The sequence below is a fragment of the Mesoplodon mirus genome, assembly GCF_964341445.2.
Source record: "Mesoplodon mirus genome assembly, chromosome: 8".
NCBI classification, from domain to species: Eukaryota; Metazoa; Chordata; class Mammalia; order Artiodactyla; family Ziphiidae; genus Mesoplodon; species Mesoplodon mirus.
In genome coordinates, this window is record NC_138984.1 from 71024108 (window position 1) to 71037382 (window position 13275).

The window sequence follows — 13275 nt, forward strand, 5'->3', positions numbered from 1 at the left end:
GGCCTCGAAAAGCTTGGGGGCACATTTGCGCTCGGGTTCCTGGTCCTTGCAGCCCTCCTGCCTTGAGTGTGGGAGAACACTTTTTTTTTGTTTTAAGACTCAGCGTGGAGAGAAAGCCTCCGTCCCAGGGGAGGAGAGGCGTCTGCGGGGGGCAGAGACCGCAGCTACCTGCCGGGTGCGCCCCCCACCCCGGGCACGCCGGCGTTCGTCCCCCCTCTCTCCCGCTCCCACCTCCTCATTGGTGCTGGTTTGCAGCGCTTGGCTCCTGCGCCTTCGCTTCGCGTTTGAATCTGGCTCGCCCCTCCGTATTATGTCTGCACTCCGAAGGAAATTTGGGGACGATTACCAGGTAGTGACCACCTCGTCCAGCGGCTCGGGCTTGCAGCCCCAGGGGCCGGGCCAGGGCCCGCAGCAGCAGCTTGTGCCCAAGAAGAAGCGACAGCGGTTCGTGGACAAGAACGGCCGGTGCAATGTCCAGCACGGCAACCTGGGCAGTGAGACAAGCCGCTACCTCTCGGACCTCTTCACCACCCTGGTGGACCTCAAGTGGCGCTGGAACCTCTTCATCTTCATTCTCACCTACACCGTGGCCTGGCTCTTCATGGCGTCCATGTGGTGGGTGATTGCCTACACTCGGGGCGACCTGAACAAAGCCCACGTCGGCAACTACACGCCCTGCGTGGCCAACGTCTATAACTTCCCTTCGGCCTTCCTCTTCTTCATCGAGACCGAGGCCACCATCGGCTATGGCTACCGCTACATCACCGACAAGTGCCCCGAGGGCATCATCCTCTTCCTCTTCCAGTCCATTCTCGGCTCCATCGTGGACGCCTTCCTCATAGGCTGCATGTTCATCAAGATGTCCCAGCCCAAGAAGCGCGCGGAGACCCTGATGTTTAGCGAGCACGCGGTGATCTCTATGAGGGACGGAAAACTCACGCTCATGTTCCGAGTGGGCAACCTGCGCAACAGCCATATGGTCTCCGCGCAGATCCGCTGTAAGCTGCTCAAAGTAAGTGCTACCCGCCCCCTCTCCACCTGGCGACCGCCAGCCCTCAAACCTGGGAATTAACTCACCTGAGAGCCACCCTCAGGCTCCTAGTCTTGCCTAACACCACAGGTAAACTTCCTTGTTTGGGAGCTGGGGAGGGCGTGGAGGACTGGGCAAAGAGAGTACAACGGACAGTTCTGTTCTTTCCCACCCACTCTCGTGCTCTTATTTATTTTATTTTATTTTTATTTATATTCATCGGATGTATTTGTGTCACTTTCTGGACTAGTAACGCCAACGGAATGGTGTTGGCTCCTGGACCTCTGAGGTACACGAGTGCCCCATTCTCCTTCCTACACCCTTGCTGCTTTGCTCTTTAGAGAGCTTTTGAGTTGTTGTCAATAGGCTAGTCCAGTAAACTTGAAGTATTAAAACTGAACAGCTTTTAGTTTGAAGAAAAAAGTGCTGAAATTGCTTTAATTTTCACTTAGGGCTTTTCTGTCTTTCTTTTTTCAAATTTCTTCTTTTCCCCCCTAGTAGTATTTAGCAGGTGGATTATTCCTTCAGACCCAAGAACATTTATTCTAACTCTATCTGTGGTCATCTTTTTTAACAAGTACACAAACCAGAGAAGCAGTTTATAAAGTGGAAAAACAACACCTGGTTGTTTTCAAGTTTTATTTTTACCAAATATTTTCCTAGAGAAATATTCTGTGAAAGCGTGAGTGCTTTTCCTGTAGAGTCTCTTATTAATTTTATTCTTAATTGCCTGTTTCTATGAAGCCTTTGTCAATTACAGATTTCACTTGAAGCTTTTCAGCATCCATTAAAGAAGATTGCTTCCTACCATCAGCGGTGTAAATGCTAAAAGAAATTGCTCATGGAGTGATTATTAAAGCAAGGCCCATCTAATCGTTAGAGGGCACCACTACAAACAAGAAGAGAAGCCCACTCTAATCTTTCACCCAATTAGAGTCTGGGAATGAGGGATACAAGCCCAGTTCTCTATGTGTTATTTACAATCCATCTTTTTGAGGGATTTGCCTTAGATAGTTTTCAAATGTTCATAAACTGAAAAGATGACCTCAATACAGTCTTAAAAATTTATCTGAGATTGCATGGAAAAACCATAGCCCCATCTAGAACTTAGCATTAATAAAATGAAAATCTGAAATATTTAAGTTGAGATTTTTGCCTTTGAGATTTCAATTTTACTCTACAGGTCTCTATCGTTTTACACAGCCTCAGTTTATATGGTAGTTAAAAGTGGTCCAGTGTGCTTTAAAAAAAATTTGGCTCTTGTGTCATTTTCATTACTCATTTACAAGGTCTTACCCTAAATATTCTTGACCATCTTGCTCAGTATAGTGTTGGACTTAAAGCAGCTCAGTTGTCCTGTCACTCCACATCATATGCATATTTACTATGCTACAGACAGTAAACAAACTAATTGTGTATAGCTTACTGGAAAATTTTCAACCTGGTTCTGCTGTATATGTTAAGATAATGGTGAATAAATAATTTGAGTAGATCATATTCTTTATAATTAACTCCAATGGGCTGCATGTAATTTTTTTTTAAATTTAACTTAGTATATCATGCTATGGACCACATTTGAACTGAGTTGTTTGGATCAGACTAAACATGTTGTAGACATGTTTGTTGCAGGGGTGTTTGTTGTATGTGCCTATTTCTTTGAATAGAACAAGATATATAACCTCTCTTTTTAGGTTAGGCCTACCAGCAACACTTTATAAATGTAGTGCAAAAGTCTCTGTCATAGAATCCATGTTCATGTGTCACTTTGAGATTTTTACTGAAGAGTAGTTTATCATCTTGATTGGTGTATTGGAAACTTAAAATTAGACTTTAAAGGTCAGTTATTGCTGTTCTCTGGTTTTTCAAACATATAAATACATTTATTAAAACAAATATCTTTTTGAGGAAACATATTTAGTTGTTTTTAGACTATCAAATTTTATTTTAACAAAATCAGAAATAATTAGAATTAATCTACATAGTAGATTTTGTTTTTTGTTTTTGTTTTTTTACAAAGTTGTAGTGAATCTGAAGCACCCAGTGTCTACAGTGGCTCAGGACACTGATAGTGATTTTTATGCAAGTACCACATATACCACAAGGAGTGTCCTGATCAAACAAAAAAAAAAGATTCCTACTGTTGGCAAACTTGGAGCAAGGTGCTATATTAACACAAGGTGATAAAAACATCTAATTAAAACAATATGTATAATGTTCTTATAAAATTCTTTACTTTTGACTTGTTGGGAAGATGTCAGTGCTAAAAGTAAAAATAATTGGCATGTGGAGTCAATTTGTATTTAAACAAAATTATGGTGAAATTCTGTCCTGCTTTTTTTGTGAGGGGAGAGGGTTGATCAGTGGCAGCTCTTCATCCAACCAGTTACTGTAGTTTGCTTGAAGTTGATTTGTCCTGTAGCCATGGTGATTAAAATGAATTCTCATAGCTCTTGTCATTTCCTTAGACTTCATAAAAGGAGCCATGTTTTATTAGGAAACTAATAACATTCGGCAAAATCAGAGGGAAGATTTGCCTTTAATAAGTGACTCTCATTTCTTTTAGGGACTGAGATGAAGTGATCCAAAACAGCCAACTATATTTTTAAAGAGAAGCTATACCAAGATCTTAAAGCAGTAATATTTTGGTATTGGTCTTATACATCCTTACTAAATATTATTACACATATTCAGTTTCTCCTCTAACCCATGTTTGACATTTTACATGTAAAATTTATGTATCTTTAATACAGAGAAATGCATAGAATTTTGAGGCAACAAAACCGTAATATTTAATAATAGTAATTACAGTCTATATGAGTTCTTCCTATTACTTAATTTAATTTCATTTATATTTTTCGATTGCTGTTTTCTTATTTGCTGAATAAAAGCTTATTTATCAGTATTACCATAAGAATTATATTTGATGATTTCAAGTACTTCTATTCTTGTAAAGAATAGAAAAGTAAGAACATGCATATGGCTTTCTAATCCTTGCTACTGTGAAGTTTTCTGTGCCTTTTTTTTGTTTTGAATTCAATGTCTTGATGGAAGTTTTTCTCTTATAACTTCTCTAATTTTTAATTGTTGTTAACTTATATGAAAGCAAATTTTATTTCAACTCTATTCCCATCTTCCAAGCTTGCAAATACTAAAATTTATTTCAATATTTAATTATAGATCTTCCAACATTATGCCTGAAGCGATCAGTCCTTTTTTGACTTAGAAAAAAAGAAAACAGATTAAATAAAAATTTAAGAATATAATTGGAAGTTATTCTTTAAAATTTATAATGTTATTATGAATACAGCTATAGAAAGCTCTTTTAAGATGAATGTTCTTTCTCTTTTCCTCTTTCATCCCCATGTTGATGTTTTATTTGAATTTTCAATTTATTTTAGTTGTCTTTTTTTTAACCTAAAATATAGGAACTAATGAATAGCACGGTCATGTTAAGTTAATATGACATCCAGTTTAAAATTTTAATAAAAATGCCTGGATTAAGGAGTTGAGACTAATGGATGATACATTGGACCCTGTAATTCAGTATTGGGTTTAGAGGATTTGGAAATCTCACTCCTTCCTACAAATCTAATACTAATGGTTGACTGGCCTAGACTTCCATCTTATTAGGGAAAGATTTAAACTTTTTGATACATTGTTCAAGAATTTGCACACTTATTATCCAAAAACCATCACAGTTACATGTATACATATGTGTGTGTATATATATATGTAGACACTCAGTCAAACCTTATTTACATAAAGTAAACATAAAATCAATTGTTAGATCCATATTTTGAAATTAAGAGGTAAGGATAAATTTTTCTCATGGAAGTATAATTTTATATCTTCATATTTTTATTCATGGCGTATAGTCATCATCTTCCTTTCCTAGGATGTCAGCTATGCAACCCTTAACTTTCACCTAATGAAAGGTAATGATGCCCAGTTATCTTCTAATATATCACATACATTATTTTTATACTCATCTTTTCTATTCTCCATTTATATGGATACTCAGAATTGGATGCTATCTGGTTTCCTCATATGAATGTGATCCCATGCAGATGCAATAAAAAACAAAATTGCATCTGCAAAACTAACAAGCTCATCATTCTCTTCATATATCTTAATATTTTGTTACTCTTTTAACCACAGTGATTCCTGGACCACTTGATTCCTGATTTTTTTCATATATTTATTATTTTGTCTTCATTCCATACCTTGCACTTTAATGCAATTATTGTTATGACTCTATATGACCCTATTTTGTATGACTGACTCTTTTCTCCAATTGGTCTTCGTCAATTTGCACTTTAGTTTTAATCTTGAGATCATTAGTTATCTCCTTTAAAAAATAAATTCACAAGTGAATATCTATTAAAAAACTCTTCTTCTGAACATCATACAAGTGGTTAGTAAAAAGATTCAAGATGTCTAAGACTGAGTACCCCAGAACTCTTGGGGCTAGATCTTATAATGATCGGTGAGTTTTTTTAGGTGGGTTTATTATGTCTTTAAAAAAAAAAGTACAGTTTCTATGTAGTCTAGCTTTGCTTTCTCTGACACAAGTACAGTAATTTGTAATAGGTATAGAACTTGGGTTCTTTTTAAAGACTATAATTACTATTCTTCTTTTAAATAGTAGTAATATGTTGTTTTGTTTGTTTTGTTTTTTATTTTTAATATGGTTCCTGAAAAGGACAGGGTGGCTTGTGCTCAGGGGAATACAGTGTGAACAGAAATAGGGACATAAAGACCCCAAAATAAACAGTAGTAGGTAAGAACAAATGATGAAGAGAAGCAGGAAAAAGCACTTGATGGATTTGAGGGTGTTTGTTTGCTGAGTAGGAGGGGAATGTGCAAGTAGGGTTACAAATCTTGTCCACAGTTATTATTATAAATTCCATAAAAAGTCCTCAAGGAATTATAAAGCTGTTCTTTCATTTAAATAGTATAGAAGCCTCACAAAATTTATTACAAGATAAATTACATTCCATCTATAAGTCACTTTCTTTTCATAAAAGTGAACATATTTTTATGGGATAATTGGCTTAGCATTAAAAATCTTTATTTTAGGCTTGATGTTGGTCATATTTTTTTCCACCTGTGTATTGATGGAATTTCAAACTTAAGGAGTCAAAAGAGGGGAGTTCCTTGGTGGTGCAGTGGTTAAGAATCCTCCTGCCAATGCAGGGGACACATGTTCGAGCCCTGGTCCAGGAAGATCCCACGTGCTGAGGAGCAACTAAGCCCATGCACCACAACTACTGAGCCTGCGCTCTAGAGCCCATGAGCCACAATTACTGAGCCCGCGCGCCACAACTACTGAAGCCTGCGTGTCTAGAGCCTGTGCTCTGCAACAAGAGAAGCCACCACAATGAGAAGCCCGTGCACCGCACCGAGGAGTAGCCCCCTCTTGCCGCAACTAGAGAAAGCCTGCGCACAGCAGCGAAGACCCAAAGCAGCCAAAAATAAATAAATAAAATAAATAAATTTATAAGAAGTCAAAAGAAATGTACAACTGTAGATAGTCCAGATGAAATTCTAGGTCCACACTTTCTTCTACCTGAGTTTAATTTTGGTCTGAGTCCCAAAATCATTGCCAGAAATGCTTTGAGTCACAAGGCATTGTTGTTCTTTATCCTGGTACCTGCTTTTGGCTCATTTCCAAATTTTAGATTCCACATAGTACTCTGATCTCATTGCATGTAATTTTATTTCTGACTTCAGCATATATTCAACACACACACACACATTGCACATTTAAAGAGGAGAAGTGACATTACAGATAAAATGGTGGGGAGGTGGTAGGCAAGAAGGGCTGCCCTCTCTGTCTTCAACTACGTTTTCCTTCTTTTCCTTTCTGGACCACTGGCCCTCATTACCTTTTCCAGTAGGTACGTGTGAAAGTGGTGGTGGTGGGGGGGTGGATCGAGCCTTAGAATATTATAGAAGTACATCTCAAGAGTCAGATGTTAGAGATTAAATTTTTTTTCTTTCAAAATTCCCCTAGCTTCCCTCTGAGCTAGGAAAGAGCACAATAGCTATAATTAGAACACAATAATGGGTTGGAGAGATGGGAGAAAGGCAGCAAAGAGATTGATTGTATTGGTGAAGTGTGTCCCTGCTGAATGAATGTGGACAACTGATCACAAATCTCCCAGAAGGAGGATGGCGACCCGTGGATCTAGTTATGCCAAGGGCAGTTCTAAATGTGTATCCCAGAGCGGGGTGCGTGTGTGTGTGTGTGTGTGTGTGTGTGTGTGTGTGTGTGTCTTTGTCTTTGGATACATATGCTACAGTCCTTTATCTGTAATAAGAAAGCTATTTGTCTGTAAAGTACATGATGATAATAATCCCTTCCAGGCATCTGTGACTTTTGATTCCTTTTCCACCTGTAGTCAGAAGTTGTAATTTATTATCTTGCAGGCCTTTCTGGACTCTAAGGGAGTTCAAAGTCATTTGACATTAGCTGCTTCTTTGAAATTAGTACATGTGGCTATAAAATGAGGCACAAACCTTAAGTTCTAGACATATATCCATGTGGCATATAATTAAAGTGTGTGTAATAGAAATACTACATTTCAATAGCAATATTTTTATTACAAAGAATAACTTAGAAATTATTGCCAAAATCTAAATTGCACACAATCATTTCAAAAAATCCAGGAGGTTCTACTTATAATGTTTTTGGACAATAAATTTAAACAAACTTTATGCCTTAGAGTTCCTTGATTTTTGTCTTAACTCTCAGAATTTACTATAATGCAACCAACCAGAAAGTCTTTAAAATGGCAGAAAAATCTTTATTTCCTTCCCCAAAATATTTCATGCAATTGATAATAAAAGTTGTATGTTAAGTTATTCTCAAGTGCTAGCGTTTTCAAATTATGTTCTAAATTTTTAAGAATTACCAATTTTCCATGAACTGTTTTCCCTTCCACCTTTTCCCCACTTATTTATTCAATAGTTTCAAGATTTTAAATGATTATTTCATCAAGTAAAGTCAACCTTAGAAATTTTAATAATTTATTGTATCACTCTTCACCTTAAGCAATTGTTTAGAATTGTTGTTGATCTCGACTGTATCTATTTACATATTATCCAGGAAAAGATCATGGTTCTGTGTTTCCTTTTGGAATTAGGAGGCTTATAGAACCAGAGGAGATAATGTAGACCAGGGGCAAACTGCTCTACTAATGAAAGATTTCTTCTTTTATCATAATTCTTAAGATGACATAATAAATAAAGGTTAAATTGGTTTTTACCTACATTTCTTTATGCCTATTATCAAAATTTCTGGGTGAAATATGGTAATTGGTATCTAAATAAGAGAACTAGAAATGGAAGAAATATCATTGCTACTGATTTATTACATACTCAAGGTACAGATCACAGTTTAATTTTATAAAGGCACATCCATAACTCCTCTTTTTCTTTTGTATCTTTTATGTATGTGTTACAGTTCCTTGAACAAAAGTTCTCTAACTCCACTTACACAAGTTGAGAGACTATAACTAACATAGTCTTCTTTTCCTCCCTTGCTCCAGAAAAATCTCTGGAATTGCCCCAGAATTAGAAAAGCCTAGATTAGAATTCCTTGTAAACCTACAGTAGAATGTGCATGCTTCTGCAAATGTATTTGGTAGATATATGTTAGGCTCTGGAACATCGTTATTTGGCTGAGTATTGATGAGATAACCTTGCTCTGTCTAGGAGCTCAGACTTCAAACAATTCCAGTGCTCCAGGCACCCGCCAAACACCCTTCCCTCCTCTAAACAGAAAAGCTTTCTCTTTAATTCACAGTGAGTAATAGGCTTCCCAGTCTATTACAGAGTCAGAGAAGCAAACAAAAATCAGGGAGGTAAGCATATTGATAGTTGAAATATCTGTTGGCCTAACAAAAAGGAAGAAGACGTGAAAGATAAAATTGTGGATATATGTAGTACCTCAGTGTCATTTAAAGTAAGATTAAATTTATCCACTGGAAAATAATTTTTAGTGAATATGTAGAGAATTTCACTTATCGGAAAAAGATGTAAGTGTGGAAAACATCTTTCAAAGAAATGAAGTATTGTTTTCCCCATAGTATCACAAAATAGGTGCAGTTGTCAACTTTGTTTCTGCCAAGACTTGGATAGGATATAAAGCATTTGGGAAGGGGTATAGGCATAATTTTGAGTGTATGGGACACATTTTTAAAATCGGAAGATAACGTGGAATCTGGAACGTTATGGACGTTAATGGAACAGATTCATGCATATTAAGTCTAAATTACCTACATATGAATTAACTGCTTTGCTAAAAATAAAATATTTCTTATTCTAGGTTGGCATTCTCCTGATAGCCTATCTGTTTCTAGGCCACTTCTTTTTCATGGGTTATTGAATGAGCAGAGAATATAGAAGCTAACGGCTACTCTAAGAATGAGGTGCAAGTATAAATAACAAATATATAAGTAAGGGAGATGAATTTTAGCCTTGGTATACGTATATAAAAATTAGAAAAATATATCTTCTTTGGGGGAAATTATTTTAAAATAAATGGGAAACTGAGTTTAAAAATTATGTTTGTGAATATTTTTATTTCATGCAGAAAAAGCAGAGCTTAGAATAGTTGGTAAAATGACCCAAATTCTGATCATTAATTATAAATGTCAGAATACCACCTTGTGTTTATATAGCACCTGTTTCTTAGTAGGTGAGAAAACAATGACCCAGGATTTTTGTTTTTATTTTTGTTTTGTGTTTGACTTTTATTTTGTTACATTAATCAATACATGTTATACAACTGTGTATTTGCAAAGATGCTGGTCTCATCTGTATTCTACCAATTTGAGAATATATATAGAAAGATAAATGAATTCTACTGGCTTAGAAATGACTAGTTTTCTCCAACATTGGTTGTTAGAGCTGCTATTTTTATTTTTGAACCATCAGGTTTTTCCATGTTTTTTTTTTCTTGTCAGTAATCATTTTCTTCTTCTTTTTAAATTTTTAATCAACTAGTCATAAGGCAGAGAAGAAAAATAGTCTCAATATTTTCATTGGACTTTTTTTCCTACACAAATAAAACTCCTGAGTGTCACTAATTACAAAGTAGCCTATCTAATTGACTAGTTCTGCTTTTGAGACTCTGCAATTTCTGCGGTAACAATTTGCCACCAGCTTGGAACTCTTGGTTTTGTTTTGCTGTGGAGACAGCTTACTAAACCATATTTTTCAGTGTTTTCAGGCTCGTTTACAAAGCCAGTGTCTTTCCGGGAACTCTGAAAGTAAGGATTTTGTCTTCAGACTACCAGTTCATTGGACAGATCAGTGTTGCAGAGTCTGTTTTGTTTATTAAATTTGCTTTGGAAAGAGCCTCTTAAAGTATATTGGATTCTTCCAAACCCCATTCAACCAGCAACAAGCCTCCTTCCACCCTGATTTTTTTAACCCAGCTTATATTTTACCAGCATCATCATATAAATATTTGCTTATCGTGATCCTTATAAGTAATATATAAGAAAAATGAATAGAAAAGAAAGATAAGTTTATTTTCATGGTTTGCTAATTGTTATTAATCGTATTTAATTTTTTTTAGCATGCAAGCAGTTTGTTGAATTAAGCTTTACAGTGATTTATACTGATAGTGAGTGCCACTGCCATATGAAAGTTTTAGTAAACTACAAGTTTGTCTAATACAGATTTTTTAAACTGCATTTTGATTTAAAGAAATTCAGTTGAGCACAAATTTTGACTAATTTTACAATTTATAAAATAAATAGAGAAATAACTAATGCAGTTTATTACTAGTAGTTCAAAAGCCACTAGTTAACAGCATCTGCCTTTATTTTTATTATGTGAGCTGTTGTGTACAACACATTATTCAATATGATAACATCTTCACTATTCTATTCTAGTTTCTATCTACTTGTTACTTTTCAAAGGTCCTGGAAAAATAAGTTATTATGTTTGCTTTGTAATAATGCAATAAATCTGTTTTTAAATTATGATCAACCTTTTTTAGCTTTAACAAACTCCATAAGAATTGCCTACTTATTTGCTTTGGGAGGAAAAAACATCTGGCGTGTAGTGCATTATCATTTAGTGATTTATGTCAAGCAGTATCACATATACACTTAGTTCCACAGTTTGTGTTAACAACCATTGTTGGACCAGGCATTTTTCCAAAGCTCATGAGTTAGGGACTGGTAATTATAGTAAGTCGTGTATTATAAATAATGCATGTATGTTCCACATGAGCTATGTGGGATTTTGGCCCATTTGCTAGAACATAGCTGCATAATGATTTGTTTGGATTTTGTTGCAGATGATTGATAGTGCAGAATGTTGGCAATGATGTAAATTACTGTTGGGCTGCCTTGCAAATTTCAGTACAAGTGGTGATTTCTTCTCTTTTTCTGTGTGCTTGTCTAGTCTCGGCAGACACCTGAGGGTGAGTTCCTTCCCCTTGATCAACTTGAACTGGATGTAGGTTTTAGTACAGGGGCAGATCAACTTTTTCTTGTTTCCCCCCTCACGATTTGCCACGTGATTGATGCCAAAAGCCCCTTTTATGACCTATCCCAGCGAAGCATGCAAAGTGAACAGTTCGAGATTGTCGTCATCCTAGAAGGCATTGTGGAAACAACTGGTGAGTAAAAACATAGATATGTCATGAAGTTTCTTTATTCCATAATAACATTATATTATATGCACAATACCTATCATGGTTGGGCTAAATGTCTCAGCTCGCAATAATGAAAGTAATGACTTGTCTGTTATTTCTTTGTAAGATTAAGTTGATACTGCTTTGAAAATGAAGATCTACTGTTGTGATGATTGCATTTGTAATGTTAACTCAGAAATATTAACTGAAAAAAAAAAGAAAGGGAAACTGAGATGACTCCTAGAAATGATTATGATGTTCTAGTTTAACTGCAGACTTGGATTTCCTATAATCATATATTTTTTAAAAGATTTAAGGTTAAAATAAATTCAGGGTAATTAGTGAGCAACCTGAACTCAGCATGTGTATTCTTGCCTTAGGGATGGTGATTCGGTTGTCATTGATAGAGCTTTGATATGCTACTATATGCAACCTCAGTGGAAAATTCCCTGTGTGTGTGTATGTGTGTGTGTGTGTGTGTGTGTGTGCGTGCGCGCGGGCGCGAACCACACTAAAGTAGCATTTTAATTTCAAAGTGGGTCAGTAGATTTCCCCAGCTGAACCTTGACCAAAAATTTTTTGAAAAGAAATTTTCTTCCTTTTCGGCTTTGGTATAGCTATGTGCTGTATGTTACTTCTTAAGATGTGATATAGCGTTGCTATACTGCAATACCCACAGCTTGCTACTCTCTGAGGAGAATAAGGTTGGCAAAGGAAAGAAACAATAAATCAGAGTATATTATTTGGGGCCTAAGCATTGCCAGTTGGTTTGGAACCTGCTGGATGCTTGAGACTAATAATGGAATATTTACATAATTATATCTATCTATCTTGAGTTTTACCCTTGCTACAAGTAGTGAGAAAGCAAGAAATACTTTAGCTTTTAACTTTTTTTCTACCAATATCATTCTAATAATCTTAAAGTGCTAGTTATTATGTATAAACTATAGCATTGAAAGTAACATCGGCAATAGCATAGATACATTCGAGCCTTATATCACGGTGGGAGACGTTACATAATGAAAGAATCTCCCATCTTGATATAAAGCTTTGTCTAAGGGGCAGGGGGAGGAAAGTCACTGTAATCTTATACATCTGTTACATAACACCGATTTGAAATTTGGGCAAGATACTTAATCTCCGTAAACTTTTTTTCCCATCTCTCTAAAAGGAGAATGATATAATAACCACCTTGAAGCTACCTGTTGTATTACTATTATTTTATTATCATTAGTGCTTCACTTTAAAATTTAAGGTTTTTGAGAACAGTGAGTAAAGACTTAATTCATCAATCTATATCTGGGATTTGATTTCTGTGGCCAATTTCATGGTTTAAATTCTCCAGTTTTTTAACTTAAAATTGAATTGATGTCATAGTATATTTCTAAAATATCATATATTGATAAATAGTGAAACCAATTTATAAATGCTTCTAGTTCAAGAAATATTTACATTTAAATTTTAGTTTTTATTTGTCTCGTTTATTGAAGTAATAATACATTGTTAGAGCTTAAACAGCAGATGTTTTTACTGACTTATTTTTAAAGCATATGGTTCTATCTTTGACACAGCTGGTTATAGTTTATTA

The 13275-nt window shown here is 35.8% G+C and overlaps 1 protein-coding gene across 1 annotated transcript in view; it reads left to right on the forward strand.

Annotated features, from left to right (window-relative positions):
• Positions 1–310: 310 nt before the first annotated feature.
• KCNJ3 (potassium inwardly rectifying channel subfamily J member 3) overlaps positions 311–13275 on the forward strand; it is a gene marked incomplete at both ends in the record, with an annotated part of 158771 nt that continues 145806 nt past the window's right edge. The window contains 2 exons of the mRNA XM_082630143.1: positions 311–1012; positions 11456–11672. Of these exons, the coding sequence (XP_082486269.1) occupies positions 311–1012; positions 11456–11672 (919 nt within the window). The remainder of the gene's footprint in view (positions 1013–11455; positions 11673–13275) is intronic.